We start from the raw sequence: 22,905 nt of genomic DNA on the forward strand, positions 1-22,905 counted from the left end.
GAATGGTAACTTGATAAAGTTATTTTTAGATACTGCTCAAACTTGTTAAAACAAGCTAACTAAATTATTGCCTGTCCCTGCTTTTTAGTGTGTATTAACTGACTGTATCAGTCTGTCTGCTACTTCAGTTTTGTCTCCAGGTAAAGGCTATAGTCGTCACTCTTCTGTTTTTCATACTGAGCACATAGTCAGGCGAAAGACTCTCCTGCTCTCTCTGCTTTCTCTCCCATTAATCACAACCTTATTAGACGCTGTACCACTTCCGTTCTGCCACCCACTCCTCTATCCTCAGCTTCTTTATCATTATTAATCACCTGCATTCAGTGGTCAAGCAGATCTCTAGTCTGTGATGATTGGCTGTGCTAGACAGTGGGCGGGGCCCTCGCTGATGCATCATACACAGTACCAGCACAGCAGAAAAGCTCCTCTCTTGCTCTCCCTCCCCCTTTCTCTACCTCTCACTCTGCCTTTCATACATACGCCAGAGCACAGACTGCAGCAGAACGCAGGACCAGAAGGATTTTCCTCCTCACACTGGAACAGTCGAGAAACCAGTGGGACAGAGGGACAGTTAGCCAGTGAGGAGGAAAAAGACATTATTCATAGAGGATCCACTGAGGAGTACCTGGCTTTTAAGCTGCCAAAGTGAGTGCGTGTCCCTTTGCGTTTATCCCCACTGTATATGTGTGTCCATGCGTGTGAGTTTACTGCAGAAGCAGCAGCAGCACTGCAGATACAACGATCAGGGACTCTGCTCATCCCTCTTTCCCCTCCCCCCATTCTCCTCCTCCTCATCTCCTCTTCTTCTGTTAGAGCATCTATTAACAAGCAGGGACTTTTCCCATTTGTGAGTGCACATTGATTGTTTATGTTGCATGTGTTTGTGAGAGAGCAGAATCGGTCTGGCCACACCTGGACGCAGCAACTGCAGGGTGGACTCGGAGTGCGCTTGATTTTCCTTGCCTCATGACTAATGCGTGCTCTTGTGAGGTACAAATCAAGCTCACCACTGGTAGTTTTTGAAGTGTTTCCAAATGATCCCCTTTCTGCAGGTTTGCATCTGGCTCTCAGAAGCACTTCTGTGGACTCCCAGGCGCATCCATCCCTCTTTCGGGGCTGCCCCACTCCCTCTGTACCTCCCCCTCAGCCTTACTTAAGTATAGGATGACAAGCTGTGCGCCCCTGTGCTGAGGAGGCGGGCAGCAGTATGGGCACTGTGCTGAACGGCATCCCCACCACCATCCCCTCCGTCACCAATCTGCCACCATCACGCTGCCCCACCAAGACGGGCACTCCCCCAGGCCCCGCTGATGGGCGAAGACACTGACTCCACCCCAACTCTCAACCACCGCGGCTTCCTCCCCGACCACAACTATGTGACTGAAGGTAAGAAGATGACACAGGAAGCTGTATGTGTCTGTTTTTTGTATTTAAGTATTTCCTTCAGGCAAGTGTGTATCTATGTATTGAACTTTTGGAGTGTGAGTGAGACAGAGTGCGTGACAAAACTAGCTCAGGCCAGCTTCCTAAGCTTCTATAAGCTCTGTGTTAATTATTGTTCAGACAGGAGCTGCAAACAACAAGCTCTAGTAACCAAAACATTCTTCGTTGCAAAATTATATCATCTAAGGCAACTTTTCCCCTCCTCTCACACTATTTCCTTTTTCCCACCCAGCACTTTTCATTCGTTATTTTGTTTGTGCTACTTTGTGTTACACAGCTATTTTGTCACACTGCAGGGAGGAATTGATCTGGCCCGTGCACGAGTGTCTTCACTTTTGTCTCCAGTTGTGTTTGTGTGTCAGAGAATTTTCCAGAAAAACAAGGCATAAAAATTCCTCCACACTCTTTTTGTACTTGCATTGCATGTCGGCTCTCGTATGATAACAGCGTCACGCGCGTGTTCTCCCTGTTTGCTCCCCCACTCTTCTATATAATTGGCTCAGGTGTCAGATTGAATACATGATCTAAGGCAGGGGGTATATTGACAAACCCAGCAGCCTACAAAACTGTACAAACCACTGAATTTCTTTGGTTTCTTTATAAAGCATAAAGGAGATGGATTATGACCGTGGATAACCACGTTCTGCTTATCTTATTACCACCACTAATCTTACCTGCATGCTGGCTTTACCTGTCTGCTTTCCTGCCTCGTCTGTCTGTTTCTTACACTCAGCTCATTGTTCGCTACGCGCCTTAGACCTGAACAGCGGATTATCATTTTGGGGTCATGAACGTGTTGCGAGCTCGTTTGTGATCCTCCTATCACTGTAGAAAGGGAATTATGCTTCCTCTGTGTGTGCTGTGGCATAATTTCCCCTTGCACAGAAGCACATGCTGTAGTCAGGGGAGACTGTAGTGCTGCCTGTTGATTGTGCAAATACTCTTGTGTGTATTCAACACACCACTGAAGATTACATTTGTGCATGTCTTTGTCCGTATGTGAAGGTGTGCTTTTCTGTTTCTTCTTACATATACTGTGTTTCCATTGTATCCATTTCAGGAAAAAGGTTTTTAGTAAGTGACTGGTAAAAGAAAAAAAACAGCCTTAATACCCATCAACACCCATCCATTATTGCTATAGTAACAGCCAGCAATGATAAACATGCTGCTTTTCATGCTTGGCCAGAGTGATTGGCAGATCATCTCCACCCACCAATAATGGCAGTATTAATTATTCCACACACACAGGAATTATTCAGGACTGAATTGCTGATGAGCTCACACCAAGGTGGACACTGCTCAACACTGTTGGTGTGACGGGCTGTGCAGCGCATTATGAGCTTTAATGGAGAGGAGTTTCAGGAGTTCCCCACATGACCGACAAATATTATTTCCTATCTCAAAAAAACAACAAAAACAAAAAAAATCTGTGAATCCACTCCAACCCCCTCCACCTTTCCTCCATGTTCACCCCATCCCCCTTCCGCCTCCCCATTTCCACCTGCCCCTTTTTTCCCTGTCGGGTCTCTAATGCAACACACAGCATTGTCCGGTGCTGAAGTGGCACAACTGCCTAACAGTTATCCAACAGCGCTCTGAAGACTGCTCAAACACAGTATGCGTGTCTGAGGGAAAACCGAGCTTGGTATAGACACACAGAAGGAGATGGTACATGTGATTTTTATTCATGGGTTTATTTCGCTGTCTCCTGCGTGTGTGCCTGTATGTGTGTGTGGGTGTTTCCATCTTTCTTGCTTTTCTTTTTCCTGTGTTTACATTTATATTCGTGTGTGTGCATCTTTTTGTTAGTTCAGGTTTGAATTTGTGTGGATGTGTGTCTGCAAGTGTTGTGTCTATGTGTGTAAATGTGTGTCTGTAGATCTTCCAGTGGGGATTCCCCTCCCCTGTAACTCCTACAGGGGAGGGATGCTTAAACTCCCTCTTCCTTGCACTCCCTCCTCTCTTGAATTACATACATTGCTTACTCCCCTCGTCCACAAACTTCCTTTGCCTTAAAAAGTATCTCATTTGGTTCAACGAATTGAGTAACAAATTCTAATTTTTGACATTTTTTAAATAACCCCATTATTATCCTATGCCTCTCTATATAAGAGTGCCCATTATTAATTATTATTATTCACTCGAGCAGAAACTGAAAATAGAAAAATCACTAAATGGCTCTAAACATGTAAACTGTGTTACGCTGAATATCTTTGGATGTTTGCCCTGTTTAGTAACTTGTAATGGGGAGATTTGATTATGTTCCACATTATATGTCATTAAAGACTATTCTAAGGCAAGTTCTGAGTAATTCAAGTAATTGGTCACGAGGGAAAATGTGACCGAGTAGCCTCTCCCTGGGCCATGCACACTAATGATTACCTGGAAAGCTAAATGAAAGTGAATAAACAATACATGCTTAAGCCTTTGTCCCATTAGCTTTCTGTGTTCATCCTTCATGTGTTGCTAGCTTTTCCCACCAAACCCAATATGTTATTCTGTGATCATGAATACACCACCAGCTGATTTTCTTTGGTGAGTACTCATGACCAAGTGTGGTAATGTAGTAACTCAGTCCCTACCCTTAACCCCACCTTCAACCCCCTTTGCTGCCCTGGTCCTTTTTCCTTCCTACTTTCCTTCCTTCCTCACCCTCTGTTTCCCTGTTGCCCTCCTCCCTTCCTTTCCCCCTCCGTCCATCCTTGCTCCTCTTGCAGGGCTGCTCCTGGCTATAGCCTGAAGAGCTCCGCCCCATCCTGTCCACCCCTCTCCACCCTGGAGTCCTCCCCCAGGATGTTGAGCCCCATCCAGGTCCTGTGCTCCGACATCACTACCCTTTCTCTGGAGCCTGAGCCTTTTGCTTCTTACACTGAAGGTGTGTGCTCTATCCTCTTCTATCCCGAAGGTCATATCTATGTCACACAAATACGCCACATGACCCCAGTGTGAGATGTGAGAGCTGTATGTGTGCAGATCTGTGTGCTAATGGCTCCATGTGAGAATGTGTGAGTGTTTGAAAGAAGTGTGTGTGTGTGTGTGTGTGTGTGTGTGTGTGTGTGTGTGTGTGTGTGAGGGAGTAGTTTGACTCGGGTGGATTTCCATGTGAATCTGACTGTTATAAATATCTTAAACATCACTTTGTCTCTGTCTGTCTGCCTCATCCTTTTTTGTGTGCCACTATTTTTATATCCAGCTCTTTATTTTTATCTCAGTCTGCCTGCTCGGATTGTGTGTATGATTGATTTCTTTAAATAGTTTGACCAGATGACACCCCGCCTCCTTCAAAGCATTGCTATCTTAAAAGCATTGCTATCTTTCTTCTATTTTATACCGAGGGAGAAAACACACGGGCACTTCACATCCATGAAAACGAACACACACAGAATAAAATAAAATCTGTGTAGATGTTCACACAAAGGCCTGGAAATGCATTTTTTTCCCATTCTCATTTCACTCCATCACCTTTATTAATGTGTCATCTGTAAAATGTCTGAAAGTTGTGAAAAAAGCTTTGAATTTCCTGGAGAATTGCTTGGTTTTGTGAAACACTACAGACAACAGTTACATTTAATTTCCAAAAAGATAAAATGAGTGAATTTTCTGCATTTTGTGCAAAAGAAATTCAGGATTGACTGATCTATTAATGCCATTAAGGCCAGAGGAAAGCATTAAAAAGGCAATGCTGTTTGGGGTTTTTTTAAACGAAGGATTAATTTTTCAACATTTATGAGCTATCGAAACATATTCTGAGTTTTCAATATCACTGGGGTCAGACTGGGTGTAAACATACTAAGCCTCTCATCGTTTTTCCATGTTAGTCTCACAAATCTGCCGGAAAAATAGATTTTTTTTAAATCAAAAATGAATCACAAGCAGCTTTGAGAACACGTGCAGTCAGAAGAAGCTCCTGCAGTTTGGCAAAACGGGATTACAGGTGTATAGTCTACAGGCGCAGCAGCTCGCTTGTTTTGTAATTCTAATTGTTTATATCTATAACCATTAGGCTCACACCAGCTCCTCCATTGTGCTGATATTTGTGCAGAGAAATGGCAGAAACCCTGCTGTGCTGGGCTTAAATCACTCCTCTCCACACACGTGCACTTCTAACAAACACATGCGCCAGTTCTTTTTCCCAGATAACTCCAAAACTGCAGGACAGGGATCAATTTGCCATCTCCCTCCGGCAGGCTCTCCCCTCCTCCTCCCTCACTCCCTCCAACCCGTCTATTTCTCTACAGGGTAATTGAGTACACACACTTGTGCACACGTATGCAGGAAATGCGTGGTGCTTGAGCTACAGCTTACACACACACACACACACACACACACAGATGCATCTCCTGCTGAGTGGTGGCTTGTCCCTGCTTTTAAGGAGCGTATGTTTCTGGCTTGGCTCTAATGGTCCGTGTTTACCCAGACCTAAGATATCTATAATTGGACCTGTAGGATGTCTGCTTCCCTTTCACCCCCCAAAACAGGAATTCTGCCTCCTTGTGTTTTTACCTCCACCCTGATCTGCATCATCTGACTAACAATTAGATTAACTGACTAATCACTTCAGCTCTATCTGTCAGCTATTTTCACTGCTAATGTTGTGAGAAAACTGTGACATCTAAAAAATATTTGCTTTGTTCAACCAGCAACCCAAAAATTCGAACCATGCAATTAATAACTGTTAATTTTGTATTTACTATGCTGTGATTTTTAAGGCATTGCTGTCCGTAAACACTACAGTGTTTGTGTATTTGGTGTTCATACCCTGTGCCTGTTTTATACTTTTCTGTATCATTGGGTTCATTCATGTTTGTGTGTTGTTTTGTGCTGTATGTGTGAGCGCATGCACTTGCAGTCACAGTGTGTTCCTTCAGCTTCTGCAGTGTGGCAATGAGTCAGACAAGCCTGCTGATGCTAATGGACAGTCTGTGGGAGAGACAGACTGAGGAAGCTTGCTGTACTGTAGCACACTTATCCACAAGACAAAAACCTACAGCTTCACAACAGCTCACACATTGCGTTTACACACAAGTGAACTGGACAGCAATACTTCTTGGGAGAGAACCACAGTGATCATGATGGTAGTTATCTCTGCAGTTGTTGCTTAGATTCTTATTAGGTTTTTTTCTCCTCTATTAAAGAGAGTGAAAGACACAAATGGGTGTGTGTTTTGTGTGTGTGCACAAAAAGGAAACAGAGGAACAAAAAGACCAGAGGATCCAGGTTGAGAACAGACTAAGGCTGAGCCAGGAGAGAGTGTGTGCTCCATATTTTATTCAGCTATACTGTGTGCCGCTCCTGTGGTTTTGCTTAGCTTAGCTCTTTCTGACTGTGACCTGACTGGAGACACAGTTGTCTGTATGCGTCCAGCCTCTCACTCATGCACGGAGCATTAAGCTCACACATTTTCTTTTGCATTATTTTATGCACATGTGCATGTAAAGCCCCCCTGGTGCACATATGCACGTTTGTGAATTGGACTGCATACACAGGGGTCTGCATGTCTGTGTGCATCCCTTAATTATCTGCCTATCCTCAATTAGGATCACAGCGTCTGCTTCATCTCCTGGTATTAATTTAGCAACATTTGTTAGTGGACAGAACTAGAGCAGCATAATTATTTTACCGTGCTCCTTCTTCCTGCGAGGATTGGATTGCTGAATCCCACTTCCTCCTTCACCAGATTCCATATACGGCTAACCTTTACGAGCACCGTCTCCACTGGTTGGCTCTGCTTGTTACTATGGCAACCCCTACACACTGGAGGACCCCCACCACCACCACTACCACCACCGCTGCCTCAGCTTCATAGCCCTTTCCCTTCACCATCCTTTCCATTTTACCACCACCACCAGCATCACCAGCACTTGTGCACACTAGGCAGCAGAGTGCTGTGGGGGAGGGATGAGAGAGGGAGAGAGGAAGAGAGGTGAATGTGCAGAGACAACCAAGAAGAAACTGAGACAGGGAAATGGGGCAAAGAGAGAGATTGGCAAACGGGAGATTAGAGATGACAAAAGAACATGTGGGTTGAAAGGGAATGAGAGAGAGCCTAAAATTGAGCAGGGAAATTGTCACCGAATAATAAGAAAGGTGCTGCAGCGTCTGAGAGATCAAGAAAGTGTGTGTAATGAAAGATGGCTGAAGTAAAGAAAGAGGTAACAAGTGATACACAGAATGTATGAGGGGGAATGAGGTTGTGTTGTTGTGGAGATTGAAGAGCAGTCCCCGCCTCTCCTCATCATAAAATCTCTCTTTCTCAAGGCCACAACAAAATAGGCAAGGCTACAGCTTTGAATCACTCTGACTCAATAAATACACTTTCCAAGCTCTATTTTTATTACAGCAAGCTTAGTAAGAGCCATGTTCTTTTCTACCAACACCATGTGCTGTATAGAGAAATCCAGTAGATGCTGTAATGCCTTGTTGTTATTTTTGTGGTCAGCAGTGAGTTTTCAGTTGCAGTTTCACAGTTTATCATGATTGATACTCGGTCATTGTGTATGTTTAGGTCAGCAGCCCAGTGCGATGCACAAGTTAAACAGTGTTATGTGGGACAGAAACAGAGATTATTATTGAGATAACTGAAGGAGTGTTAGTTAATGCATTAAATGTCTAGCTGTTGTCAGCAGTCTAAATCATCATCTTCCTCTTCATCATCTTCTGGGATCATCACAGTGCTTCATCTTCTTCTGTCTCGCCCTATCCCTAGCAGCACCATCTATCACAACAAGCCTCTGCATGTCCTTCTTGACTGCATCCATGACTCTTCTCTTGTTTCCTTCTGCCTGGCTTCTTGCTTTGTTGCCAAGCTGCTAACCTGAGTTATCCCTCTCATATATTCATTTCTAATATTTTTGGCTACTCCAAATGAAAATCAGAATATCTGCTACTCTGCTACCGGTTGGCCTCCTGTATTTTTGTCAGTGCCAAACCACACATCGTTGCAGGTCTCACTACCATCTTGTAAACCTTCCCTTTCACTCTCACTGCTATATTTCTGTCACAAATCACCACATCATTTGTCTCCACCCACTCCACCCTACCTGCAAACTCTTCTTCACCTCTATTGTGCTCTATTCATTGCTTCAGATGGTTTTTAAACTTTACTACCTCTGCCTCTTGCAGTTTCACCTTTACATCTGTCTCTCTCTCTTTAATTCACACCCATGTATTCTGTCTTGCTTCTACTGACATCCATCCATCTTTTCTCCAGTACATATCTCCACCTCTTTAGGTTCTCTTCCACCTGCTCCCTACTCTTAGCAAAGGGCTACCGCCTGTAGTAAGATTAATTTAGTAAAAAGAAAAACCATGACGGCAAATGTAAAAACAAATGAAAACAGCCTACACCAGCACATCTAGCACTCCATAGTCATTACTTACTTTTACTTATTTTTTGTTCTTTACATTAAAAAGAAAACAATTTGTGGGTTTGTGAGAGGTAATATGCTGGAACTGTTTCTTGTTCAGCTGCAGTAAGTTTGTTGATTTGCTATTTGCCTCCTAAGTGAGGTTTATAGTTACTTCCTGAATAAAGGAATATAACAAAACAAATGATAATAGAGGGGTAAAATACTTTTTTTAATGTGTCTGTTCACAATGGCATTCGTGATCTTGGAGGAACAGTACTGTAAGTTAGCCAAGCTTCATGCCGGGTCAGTTACATCCCTTTTCATCACTCATCATTTTTACTGAACCTTACAGTTTAATCTATCTGAAAGAGGTTTAAGCACAGATACTTTCAAGCAGCTTTGTCTCTAAATCTATTGTATGTTTACAACTAAATCTTCAATCTGCTGCACAAAGGCAGAGGTGAAAGGAGGACAGGGGGCAGATTACATGCGAAGCTGAACCACACACAGGCCTCAGTTGTCCCGCTCACACGCTCTTCTTTTGACGACACAACTGCGCACTTTTCCGTTTCATGTTTTGTGTATTGTGTCGTACAGAATGGACCACGTAAAGCACTGACTCGCTGCACTAAATGCTAAGTGGATAATAATGTGCCGACTCCCGATATTTCAGCGCTGTAAATGAGCCATTGTGTTATTGTTTAGGGAGCGATGGGAGCTGTGAGGCAAATATACAAATTAATGTAATATGAAATTAGCGATCAAAACTCACTGTGTCGTGACTTTAAACACGCAGTTGTTTATGTCCTTAATAGAGACCAAAGAGTACGCGTTCACCCCAGCATAAAAACATGAACCCGAGTGACTCTAGTCTTGTACGTCATTGTGTATGTATCATAGTGGAACACAGAAAGCACCTGTGCCTACTGTGAAACAGCTGTGTGTGTGGTTGATTTCCTGTTTTCATCTACTTGCATGTTCTTTATAAAGCTCATTCTTAAATTTCAAGCACAGTTATGCAATAGTTATCAAATATTGTCTCATTCCAAACATGAATTTGCATATTTTAATCCACTTACATGTTAATCCACTGACTGTTGATTTGGTTTAATAATTTAGTGTGAGATGAACATTATACAGATGAATGATGATGTGCGGCTAATGGCTACTCCTTCTCTCTCTTTCACTGTCATTTCCACTCTCATACTACACATCTCCTTCTCTTCTTCTCTCTCTTTCTGCGTTCATCTTTGTCTTTATGTTTCCAGCTGATATCATCTCCACTGTTGAGTTTAACCACACTGGAGAGCTCCTGGCCACGGGAGACAAAGGGGGCCGTGTGGTCATCTTTCAGAGGGAACCTGAGGTACTTACACATGCGCACCACACCAACACTGACACACTTGCACTCATGCAGTACGTTCAGATATAACATTTTTCATTTGAGCTGTAAGGGCAGCAATGAATGCACTTGGTTCCCCTCCAGCTACACTCTATATTGGTTGATAAATACTTGATGTCCCTGCTGTGTCAGAGAGTGTGTCATTATAGCTGTGCAGAGTCCATGCCAAGCAGTTTCTGATTAACATCGAGGTGATGGAACGTGCACATTTTTCAATTTCACCTACCTTTTTTTTCTCTTTCATTTCCTTTTCTTTTAATAGAGCCAGACTGAGCCCTTCTCCCAGGGAGAGTACAATGTCTACAGCACCTTTCAGAGCCATGAGCCCGAATTCGACTATCTTAAGAGTCTGGAGATTGAGGAGAAGATCAATAAGATTCGATGGCTGCCTCAGCAGAACGCTGCACACTTCCTGCTTTCCACCAATGGTGAGAGCCTCCTGCATACACACCCTGGAGAAAACTGGAAGCTGATGTGATTGATTGATATTTTCTACATTTGCTGTGAACCACTTTAAATGATTGCTTTTTCTGAAGGCATTATCTAAGAGCATGTTTCTGAGATACTGTTGCTTCTCCCTTACCCTTTTCCACCTGATCACTGCCAGACCGTATCTTATTAAAATAGTACCTGCCTTCTTAAAAAAATTAATGAGTGACCCACTTTAAAGCTCCAAACAGCTTTAATAGCAAGGCCTCCTAAAACTACTATATGTTGCGTGTCACTTCTTTTTAATTTGCCATTGGAGGTGTTCCACTTCCCAGGGTCTCCTGTATTGTTGTAAAATTACTATGCTCTCTCAAATTCAAAATTTTGACCACTTGAAGATAAATCTGAATTTGCCCCAGTGTTCCTTACCCAATGAAGTTTTTAGGATTGTGGCTGTTACTAATTGAACTGAAAAAAAAAATTGCCTTTGGCTCAAGGAGTTAACATGTTTGTGTGGGTGAGGAACGTCTCGTAATTAAGGTCTTAAGTCAGAAGCAGATTTTCCCTTGCCTAATCGCAGATGAGTTTCTGTTTGTGTTGCAACCCTTCTCTGTAGTACGTTAGGATGTGAGGGTCCGTTCTGATTTTATGGCTGTATTGGAATACTTATTTTAGTTTATATTTACCCTGAGAACCTGAGTATTGATTTTTTTTTAAAGTACTTTATTATTTATAATTGAAGGCATGAAATATGTAGGACCTGCCTCAGCAGCAGAGTAGCAAACATGCTGACATGTTTGCTGTTGCTGTTTTCTCAGTATAATATAAAGAGACCAAGCTTCCTTACCAACCTCACTGTGTGATGAATTAGTTTTAATAATTGTAGCTTTGATTGTAATGAAATCCCATATTGGGCTACTGTGATATTTTTAATCACATCTAGATAGAGTCTCTTAACATCAAAACATTTCAGCAAGCACCTTTATCTGATTATTTAATGGTCCTGTTATCTGTTTTCCAGATAAGACCATTAAATTGTGGAAGGTGAGTGAAAGAGACAAACGGCCAGAAGGATACAACCTGAAGGATGAAGAGGGTCGAATCAAGGATATCTCCACAGTCACCTCTCTACAGGTATCTATCTATCTATCTATCTATCTATCTATCTATCTATCTATCTATCTATCTATCTATCTATCTATCTATCTATCTATCTATCTATCTATCTATCTATCTATCTATCTATCTATCTATCTATCTATCTATCTATCTATCTATCTATCTGTCTTGTAAAGGTTAAGAAATAAAACTGGGTCAGTGAGTACAGATGTGTTTGCATGTGTAAAAATGGGTCACTGGCACAAGGAACATGCGAGTATGTGTGAGCCTGTGGGGGTGGTGAAATCCTCTTTTTCTATCCTTCACTACAGCGCAGGAAGAAAATGTCTACACTGGATCTTAATTAGTTAAAAGCTTCAGTGTTTCTATCAGCAGTAAACTCTTAATACGAGTAACTCACCGTGCCTCCATATGTCTGGTTATAATGCACCTCTGTCCTTTTGGAGGAGAACCAATGTCATTGGTTCTAACACTGTGCAGTATGCAGAAAAAGAAGCCATAAGTTTAAGACTACCCATGCAATATTGTGCAGTCCCCCTTTGTGTGGGTGAATTTGTTAAATGTGAGCATGTGTCGACAAACAGTTTTTTAAAATGAACCCAAATGAGTGAAGCAGCGAATGAGCTCTTGGACTTGCTAAAGTTTCGCTCCTGAGAGTTGCTCCTTTATTATTGATGTCAAAGGAAGTAATGCATTAAATATTAACTATGATACTATTAAATTATTTCAGTTTATTCCTTTCCTTTCATTCAGAATAAATGTTAAACTGTTCTTTCTTTGGGGCTTTCCAGGTGCCGGTGTTGAAGCCCATGGACCTGATGGTGGAGGTAACTCCTCGGCGAGTCTTTGCCAATGCCCACACCTACCACATCAACTCCATCTCTGTCAACTCTGACTATGAGACCTACATGTCAGCGGATGACCTTAGAATCAACCTTTGGCATCTGGACATCACTGACCGTAGCTTCAGTATCCTTCATGGTTCGAAGCACTCGTGCACAAGGACCGGAGGAGATGAAGACAAACACTTATGTGTGTATGCACATAAAGCAGGCATATATTTGCCAAAGCCCAGGGACTGCGATAATGAATGCGTACATTAATGCATACATACTCAATAATCAGTTCCTGCCCACACAAAGCAACAAGCTCTGCAAATCCCACTTTGTTGTATGAAGATATGCACAAAGACACACACAGTGCTGGGGGAGGGGAGTATTATTCTTGAGGAGTGAAAATGTATCTTAATGAATAATTCAGTGGCTGCATAAATATTTCAGCCCTTTTCTGAGTTCTAATCCAGCTCAATAGGACACAGTACAGTCGCATCCCTGACCCAGACAGGATTTATAATATTACAATTTATGTGAATATGGAATTAGTTTTCTCCCAACTATCCCCTCTAGATATATTTATATTGGTTTGCTTTATTCCTGCTGTGAATTATTGATATAGTGTTGGCTATGTATACATTTATATAAACTTTTGTTTATATTTCGTTATAGATTATTGGCCTGTGTGTGTTTCCATATTATTTTAATCAGTTTAATTATTTTCTCATTGAGTCAGTTAGGGAGTTAAATTAATAAAAGGATGAATGAATGCATAAATAAATGAATTAATTATGTGCAGTCTATGAAGCGCAGACCCGGAGAAGCTGGCTTTTTGAAAGTTTTCCTCAGCTGTGGCGCTCTCTATCAGACATTGTGGACATCAAGCCAGCCAACATGGAGGACCTGACAGAGGTGATCACAGCGGCTGAGTTTCATCCCCACCACTGTAACTTGTTTGTCTATAGCAGCAGTAAAGGCACCCTGCGCCTCTGTGACATGAGAGAAGCAGCACTGTGTGACAAGCACTCTAAATGTGAGTAAAACGTGCTGAGAGACATGATGGACACGTGCATGTTGCATGTTTATAGTTTTTACAGCAAAGATTAGAAAAGATCTAAGATTGTACATAAGTATGCTAACCCTTCAAGACAGCCTAAAATTCAACAACATCAGTATTTGTTTCTTAAATGGAATGGATTGGTAAGCGCTTTCTTACAAGCCTCATTTATGGATTCACACACATTCAAGCACAAACACTTCTTTCTCTGTGCCTAGCGTTCACATGCTCGCACTGATGGATCAGGGGCAACTTGGGCAAGTATATTGCCCAAGGATGCCTCGACAAGTAGACTAGAGTAAACCACCATTTCTCTGCTCTACCTCCTGAGCCACAGGTGCTCCAAACTAGCAGCAAGGAATGGCAGTGCTTTTTTCTGTTAGCTGGGTTTATCTCTATCCTCTGATTTTTCTTCTAAATACCTAAATTGAGGTTTGCATTTGTGTTATTGAGTGGAATCCCTTGATAACTCTTGTGTGCCCCCTCAGGGCAATTTTTTTCTTGCTTTGGTATTCCCAGACATTTAATTTAGCACAAATTGTTAAAGTTTTTAGGCATATTGAGCATGTTAGTTCAAAGTGCTGTTGTGCCCAATTTTAAGCTTTATTCATCTCCAGCCTGCAAAACTTAAGGTAAAATAATACTAAACGAATGGCCTAAAAGATAAACTGTAAGAATTATGATTTCCCCACAGTGTAGAAGCATGATTTATCTCTTCTGGACCTTTTCTACTCTGTGTAATAATTTTTAGTTCTACCTCAGAACAGGGCTAGTTGCTCCATAAATCTGCCGTCCTTAAGGGGCAACAATTCAAGTCATGGCACTATATTTCTTGTATTTACGTTTTTTCTCAGTCACTTTGGTTCATTTCTCAGAACATCGAGTCATTTGTGCATTATAAAAGCAATGTCATTCTTTTAAATAATTCTTTGACGCGTTAATCGTATAAATGATTATGTACAACTATTCCTTTCTGTGCTTGCTTCCCAAAACATCCCGGCAGTAGTTCACTGTGCAAGTCACCACAGGGAAGACGGTTGCAGCATTTGTCACCATATGTCATGTGGATGAGAATTTTTCAGGCCACAAATTCTTCACATCACAGCAGATGTCATGCAAACGACTGTACACAGCCTCTGCAGGCGTCTGCTCTGCTGTTTTATTGTTTTTTTGGCTTTGTGCTATAAAACAGTCTCATCTTTCTCTTTTCTGTTGGTAACATCGACAAAACAATTTTATTTCATACACCAAAAATGTAAATGTTAATCCCGACTAGTCTCATACATGCAGTATTGTGTCAGCTTGTTGTTTAGAAACTGATGTATGCCTTACAAAAATCATTGTCAGTGAATCTTAGCCATGCTTTCCTCGACTGCTTGCAGTACTTTAGTGCACTCATATATTGACAACATGGCTGCAAAATTTGACTAAAAGAGTGAAATGTTCATTGACATTTTGGTCATAAATAATACTTACAGGACTGTGAGCCAAGCTTTCCTGCCTGTCTTTTCTTTGTTTCCCACTTTTTGTTCTTGTTGTAATGCTTCATCCATTCAGTTTACAGCTTTGATCATGAGTCACTGCTGCAGTGTTCCTGCACAAGCTGTGCTCAGCAAGCAGCTAGATCTTTCATTTTATTTTTTACATTCAGTGTTTAGAGCAACTTTAATAGAGCTCTTTGACATTTGCTAATGTTTATACACTGATGTATTCAGACAGCAACACCTCTACAGAAAGATACAGAAGTCGTGTCCATGGTCTCTCTGTCTCATAAATGACACTTAACATAATGACTCATCTGAGAGATTTATCTCTGTACACGAGATAAAAGCACACATATCCAACTGTGTTTCTGCCTTTCATCTTGCTTAACGGCACTCGCTGACCTCTCCTTCTCTCGCCTTTTTGTCTCCCTCCCACTCGCCAGTGTTTGAGGAGCCCGAGGACCCCAGCGCCCGCTCTTTCTTCTCCGAGATTATCTCCTCCGTGTCGGACGTCAAGTTCAGCCACAGCGGTCGATACCTGCTCACCAGAGACTACCTGACTGCCAAAGTCTGGGATCTCAACATGGAGAGCAAGCCCCTAGAGACATACCAGGTGTGTGACTGGCGATGTGTGGAAAAACATGAGGCAGTGTCACAATAAATGACAAGAAACACCGGGATGAATATTATATACTGTATTCTGTCTTACCCAGCTACTATAATGAGAAATGGATAGATCAAGGTTAAGGAGCTCCCAGAGGTCAGGGATCCTTGCAAGTCACAATTAATACAATTGACAGTTGGGTTTCTATAACTTTAACCTCCTAAGACCCAAACTCGTTCATGGCATACATTTTTAATTTCTCTTTGCTATTTGGGCTGATTGGGACCTGATGAATGTAAAAACAAAGAATTACGTGTTTTGTTTTGTTTTTTACCTGATTTTTGTTTCTGACAAAAATGAGATCCACATATCAGGACATTCCCTTTAAATTTCAATAGCATAGTGGCAGTATAATGTCCTCGTAAGCGGATATCAGGCCCTTGAAGAGCAAAATTTAGTGTTTTGGTCTAGACAACGCAAAATGTGATGTCCATATATGGAGGTTAAACTGTTTTATTTATGTTTATATTTGTAGTAGATTTAAAGAAAGCACTGAATGAAGGAAAAACTTTACATATGCACAGCAGGTTCCTTGATTAGCTTTAAGACTATGAAAATGATCTTCTATGGACTTTGCACAGTTGCAAGAGAGAGGAGGGGGATGACATGCAGCAAATGCTCTGGGATGGATTCAGCCTGGTGAGCTTTACTGGCACCCCATTTTTTGCACATCTTAACCTTACTCTGGACTGATATGTACAAAGCTCTGCATCATCAAGGCATCAAATGGGGAAAATTCTTTTCTTTTTTTTTTCTTTTTTTAATTACTGAGTTGATATTTAAAAAAAAGAAAAAAAAAGGTCTGAACCTGTTACTGTAGTGGGTGGTGTTACTAAGAAACTCAGCACCAAACTATCAACTGTCATCATTACCACTGACCAAAAACCCCAGTTGTGTTGTCCAAATGGCGAGGTGACTAACGGTTTACTGAAAGAAGGCAATTGTCATTATGGAAGAAATACAAGATCGGAGAACCAAATGAGTCATGAGCGTAAGATTGTCTCTTACAATCACAGTACTTACAGATGATTCGATTTTTTCCCAAACCTTTTAAGGATAATTGAGTTGATTTTCTCCTCACTGATGCAGAATCCTCACAAAGTTTTTTAATTTAAGATCGTAATCTCTTTGTATGTCAAAGAAATGAATAAAGACAAATTAAACCCATAAATTATCAGTTGTGTATGCGGAAGTTAATTTACAGGGGCTTAAAAATGCTTTGTTGATATACACACGAAATAATAAGCTAAGAAAATAAGCTTTTTAATATTTACGCGTGCTATTATTTACACATACATGCTCAATTTGTCTCCTGTGTCACTTCTAAGTGTTTACAATAGGCCACGCTAGCTTCTGGTTATGCATTTACAGGCACTAAAACTATTTATCAGCTCCTTTTTTTCCAGTATGTGTTTAGTATTCCTGCCTCAGGCCTGTGGGTGAACATGCGTGTTTGTGTATGTGTTCCTGCCTGACGTGTGAGGGCCTGTGAGGCGGCCAGGAGTGGGAGGCTGAGACGCACTGGAGCTATTTATAGGATCCCGAGCCTCCACTCATAAAGTAAAGCGTGAAGGAGGGATACCTTCCACAGTGGCTGACACCTAGATCTGCAATGCAGCACAGAAAGGGGGGAAGGAGGGACAAAAGGGGTGAGGAATTGGGAGGGAGTATGAGAATGGTGTGATGTGAGGAGGAGAGATGAATAAAAGAGAGTAAATGGTAGGATTAGAGAGAAGGATTGCAGAGGTTGCAGCGTACGGTGGCCTCTGAAAATATCTGCATTCAGGTATAAATATGAATAAAAACATGGTCAGGTCTTCATCTAAGTCACAGATATGGACTCTATTTTAACTATAATAATAATCCTGCTCTTGTTTTTGTTCAATACTTTATTTAAACACTCAGTGTTGTTTGGAAAAAGTATTCCAACTGCTATGCTAACAGCAGAGTTGATTGGAATCAGGAGTTAACAGCAGCATCAGCTGATGGAAATCATGCCTTTTAGAAAAGACATGTTAGAATTTATTGAGGTGAATTTAGTTCCATAGAAAGCTGGGCAGACCCAGACAGCTCAAGGCTAAAAGGAATCGGTGAAGCTGGTCTGTTTTATGACGCTATGGAGAACTGACCCCACAGCAGGAAATCAAAGGAAAACCTCCAGAAAGACACCTCTTTCTTTGTATTTGAAATTTAATAAAGGACAACTTGAAACTGTATGGCACTGCTGGGAAAGTGGTTTTTGGATTGATCACACCATTTGGGAAGAACACACAGCACAAAGGGGCATTGTATAACAATCACAAAAACATGAGCCCAAACTGTGTAGAGTAGAAAAAGCATTGTGATTTGAACCTGCTTCAACATCTTCCAGTCGAAATCTGTCAGGAGGACTATTGTCAGAGTGTGGTGTCTGTGCTTTGAGCCTATCACTCCACACAAATAATGATACACATGAAAAGTGAGTACATATTCCTCTGGAGCCTACAGGTGGATGCAGGGATAGTGGAGGGGTTGAAATGGCAGGCATCGATGCAGGCCAATAGCGGGATTGACCTGTCAAGGGAGAAATTTATAACTTAAACAGACCATCAAACCCGGAGGGTATCTTTGGTTTGCTATGTGAGGAGAGTGACGCATGTTAGGTGTGTGTGACGAGACACACCTGGAATTGTCTGCCTGAGCTTGCAGGCTTCACTCCATTTTATCTTTCAGTTTTCCTTTTGTTTGAGGTTCTATTATTTTATTGCTCCAGCACTAGCATTAGCATTAGCAATTTCATCTTTGTGTATATTTTGTCATATAGAAAAAGATCAGATTGTACTTCATGACAAATTAATGCAAGAAACGGAGTAATTCTAAATCCATTGTGTGTGGGCAGAAAGTGGGTGCTGGGTTGGGGTGGGGGTTTAAAGGCTAAGCTGCCCTATTATTTATTTATCTATGGATTTATTTTGTAAATTTACACCTGTACCCCCCCTCCCGATCATGAAAAATATGCACCAATTCATGAGGAATGAGGCGCCATGCTCTAAATCAGAAATCATGTGGACTGGGGGGGTGACAAAGAGGACTGTATATTCAGCTCAAGCTGACATGGTATCATTTTCCCCTGTGCAGAAAGACCCAAAGGGAAAAACAAAATTGTCACTGGTTTTGATGTACAACCGTGAGACGACCTCAGTTTGACTGTTTATTGATTGCAAGTTGGCTGTTGGCTGCTGACTTTATGCAAAATGTGGAAAGCGGGGGGGGGGGGGGGGGGGGGGGGGGGGCTCAATGGAGAGAACAGGACCTGGAGGAAGAGGAGGTGTAGATTTCATCCCCTTGCATCATTGGGCAGACACAGTGCTGACACAGGCAGGTCGAATAAAAGCACGAGGAAAAGCAGTTATAAGTCGGTGTATGTGTGCGTGTAAGAATACATGTGTGTCTCTATTATCGCACCCGTGGTAGGTGCGATTGTAGAGAGCTGGATGTTAATGGATTTAGTGATATGGAAAGGAGGTTAGATTAAAATGTACTCCTGGCCCTTGTATTGCTGAAGGTTGGTGTTGTGTCTTATTAGCGTTTCCTTCAGGGAGGATTGTGTTACAGCATGCCCATATTTAATGTGTTTTGGTTGTGCTGAGCTTGGTATGTGTGTTCATGTGTCTTCTGCTCACTCTTCTATTTATAGTTTACGCCGAGAGTCGATACCTGGGAGTAATGCAGCTGTGAGATGGGCTCGATTGTAATCATATCCGTGTGTGTGTTCTTTCAGGTTCATGATTATCTCCGCAGCAAGTTGTGCTCTCTCTACGAGAACGACTGCATCTTTGACAAGTTTGAGTGTGCCTGGAACGGCTCCGACAGGTACGCGATGTTTGATGATGGATGTGTGTTTCCAGCTTACAGGCCATCCGTTAGCCATACCTGCTTACCTTAAAACTGTCTTTAGAGTAACTGGATCTCTCCTATCCTCGTGCTCTGTACAGCGTTATCATGACCGGAGCCTACAACAACTTCTTCCGCATGTTCGACCGCAACACCAAACGCGACGTCACCCTGGAGGCGTCACGGGAGAGCAGCAAACCCAGGGCCGTGCTGAAGCCGCGGAGGGTCTGCGCCGCGGGAGGAAAACGCCGGAAGGATGATATCAGTGTGGACAGCCTGGACTTCACCAAGAAGATCCTCCATACGGCTTGGCACCCGAACGAGAACATCATTGCCATCGCTGCCACTAACAATCTCTACATCTTCCAGGACAAACTCAACTCCGAGATGCATTAGTGAATGGATGTCAGTGGCAAATACAAATGAGTTTACACCCAAAAACACACAACTATGCCAGAATGTACACACTATCAGACATGCACACACACACACACTTTCACACAGCCAAGAGATGCCTAAAACGCATACCTACACACACAATCAGAACTCATACACAGCGTTTCACGTCCCTCCTTCACCTCCTCCTCAGCCTTCCAGAACTGAAAGGCCCTCGGCAGGGCTAGGAAGGGAACAGGCTGGATTACACAACGGATTATGGATTGCAAAATTGTCTGAACAGTGGATTTCCTGATTGTTAGCCTCTGGATTGATGGTGTGTTGGTTGCTGCAGCTCGGCTTCCTGAGGGGAGGGATCACACCCTCGGCCCCAGAGTGGAGAGACGTTTACATGTTCGTCTTCTTCTTCTTTTTAATTCTTCATGCTCTTTTGCTTTTTTTCCACCTCCTCCTCCACCTCCTCTGCTCTCTGTATTTGTGTGCTCAAGCAAATCCTATTCTTATCCCTTGCCCACTGTTTTGTGTAACAAAAACCCTTTGTGGTTGTCTACCAGCCGCACTGATGAGAAATGGAGCATTTATATAACTGGCTGTTTGTTTTCAGATCAGATCATCATTTCAGATCAGCTTTCCCTCTTCTGTTTTTTGTAACTTCTTGTTAAATGATGATGATGGTAATTAATGGGGATGAGGTAAAGTGATTTGCGTGATGTACGAGGATGAACTTGGGACCCCACCCCCTTCTTCCTAAGCCCACCAGACGCCTCTGAGCTCTCCCTGAATCAGGAGAGACGACCAAAAACTGGGCTGCGTTCAGCGACGTGAAACAGTTACAGTCCTGCAGATAGAAGCAGAAGTTACCAGATGATACTATACCACCATGGCCTAACATGAGGACACGCGCTCATATACGGTCCACAGTGCGTTTCAGTAATTCTTGTTTTCCCTGCTCAAACGGGCCCGAACGTCTCTGATTTCTGCTTCTGGTCTGGGGCTGCTTTGTGTGTTACTCTGACATTAAATATGTTAAACTCAGATCACGCAAAAATATTACTAAAAAGAAAAAAAATCTATAAAATAAATAATTTCAGCAATCAAATGATAAATGCTGCATGTCAAACAGATTTAGCCTAGGTGTTTATAAATTGACTCACTGACTGGCTTGGCTGCCTTCGTAACCATTTTAGATCCAGCTTGTACAAAGGCTTCAGGGGCCCACTGGGGGGCCCCTTGCAGCACGAGTAACCATAGATGAGCGAGCTCCCTTACCTTTATTTGTGTCTTCGGACGCTGAAGCATGTTTACCGGTGTTCGGTTCATACACTTAACACGTACTTTTCGAATGAAGCCGTCCACAAAATCAGTTTCTGCTCAGTGAAACTGCAAACCGAGAAGAATGGGGAATGTTTGTGGTTACCATTAAAAGAAAAAAGACAAAAAAATCTAAGGGCCTAAATGGTGTCTGTGTATATCAGCTCGGTTTTTGACATGTATGAGGTTTTGTTGTTTTTAAACAACCATAAACGGACTGCAGACTTGATCATCGGTACTGATGACTGCCTCCAAAGCTACAGCAAAGAGATGGTACTTTAATCTCTTCGGCCTTCCTCACTGATAACTTTGCTGATGTGTTTATTTTTTAGAAAACAGCAAATTCTTTTATCTGTCCTTTTTTGTTCCTTTTGCTTTTTTCTGTCGGTTGTAGCCTACTCCACGTCCTTACCACACTAAGCCACATATTTTTGTGTTAATGTATGTTGATGACAAAATTGTCAAACGAACAGTTATAAATAATGTTAATATGTTTTTTTTCTGAATAAAGATTTCAACGAAATTGCATCCAATGGGCGTATCATTGTGATTTTTATTACTGTTTAGTTATGAAGCTGTTAACATTGCTTAACTGTTAATATGCAGCCTTTATATGGCTTTTCAAGTTATGTAGTTTAAGGCGCCACCTTGTGTTATTATGCACTTATTACATGTGGATTTTAAATGTCTTGCCATATGGAGGCTGTTAAAATTTAACTGTATTGCTAAGGGATTTAATAATGAATGAATTTAATTGAAATAATTACCAAGTTTCGTGATTCTGCACAATTTTTCTGTCTGGTTATCTTTGTTCTTCTCTCTGCCTAAACTTGAGTTTAAAACCCCACAATCATCTATTTTATGCTTTAATGACAGTTAATCTGAGCAAATTACATTTCTTCATAATTTAAAAATAACTCATGTTAACGCTTCATAAATATCAGAAGTTTTTCTTTCAGTCTCTGCTGAAAATCTACTCATTTTGTGTGTTGTTCACTGTCTTCATTGTTCCAGTGTGAATCAAACTCTTCTTAAATTGGACACATTAACTTGTAGAAGGAAAAGCGCAGGCGTTAAATAATAATTTAAAATGGTTCTGCGCCTATCACAACATTGTGTTTTACATAGAAAGCATAGGCTCACCAAAACTGGACACCAGCACTGGAAATCGTTAACTGACCTGTAGAGTCTTGATTTCATTCAGATGGTTGTGTCAGAATTTGGCATAATTAAGATGAAAACATGGATCATGAACACTTCTGCCTGGTCATGGGAGTGTAATATGTGGGGGATATTTTCTTGGAATACTTTGGGCCCTTTACTACAAAATTAATAGCACTTTATTTACAGAGTATTGTTGCTGACCACGTCCATCCCTTTATGCTCACCGTGTACCCGTCTTCTGTTGGCTTCTTCCAGCAGGATATCACACCATGTTCACCACCATGAACATCACAAAGTTCAAATCATCTCAAACTGGTTTGTTGAGCATGACAGTGCGTTCACTGTACTTAAATAGCCTCCACAGTCACCAGATTTCAATCC

The 22,905-nt window shown here is 41.9% G+C and overlaps 1 protein-coding gene across 2 annotated transcripts; it reads left to right on the forward strand.

Moving 5' to 3' along the window:
• The first annotated feature begins 437 nt into the window (after positions 1-437).
• On the forward strand, positions 438-21,893 carry LOC100705319 (serine/threonine-protein phosphatase 2A 55 kDa regulatory subunit B gamma isoform). 2 transcript variants are annotated; one of them, XM_019365943.2, is made up of 11 exons: positions 439-645; positions 1,053-1,386; positions 4,161-4,318; positions 10,061-10,158; positions 10,457-10,622; positions 11,645-11,757; positions 12,534-12,711; positions 13,444-13,608; positions 15,560-15,729; positions 19,541-19,632; positions 19,755-21,893. In XM_019365943.2, the coding sequence occupies exons 3-11, from the start codon at positions 4,237-4,239 to the stop codon at positions 20,047-20,049; spliced, it is 1,359 nt and encodes a 452-aa protein (XP_019221488.1). In that variant the 5' UTR covers positions 439-645; positions 1,053-1,386; positions 4,161-4,236; the 3' UTR covers positions 20,050-21,893. The 2 variants fall into 2 exon arrangements, with proteins under 2 accessions (XP_005467689.1, XP_019221488.1); XM_005467632.4 differs by lacking the exon at positions 4,161-4,318 and having other exon boundaries at positions 438-645.
• Positions 21,894-22,905: the final 1,012 nt, after the last annotated feature.

Source organism: Oreochromis niloticus, linkage group LG2 (assembly GCF_001858045.2).
Source record: "Oreochromis niloticus isolate F11D_XX linkage group LG2, O_niloticus_UMD_NMBU, whole genome shotgun sequence".
NCBI lineage: Eukaryota > Metazoa > Chordata > Actinopteri > Cichliformes > Cichlidae > Oreochromis > Oreochromis niloticus.

Coding starts and splice junctions, on each gene's coding strand:
- LOC100705319 (XM_019365943.2), top strand. CDS start 4,237: ATGTTGAGCCCCATCCAGGTCCTGTGCTCCGACATCACTACCCTTTCT. Junction 10,159..10,456: donor TCTTTCAGAGGGAACCTGAG/GTACTTACACAT, acceptor TTCTTTTAATAG/AGCCAGACTGAGCCCTTCTC. Junction 12,712..13,443: donor CATCACTGACCGTAGCTTCA/GTATCCTTCATG, acceptor GCTCTCTATCAG/ACATTGTGGACATCAAGCCA.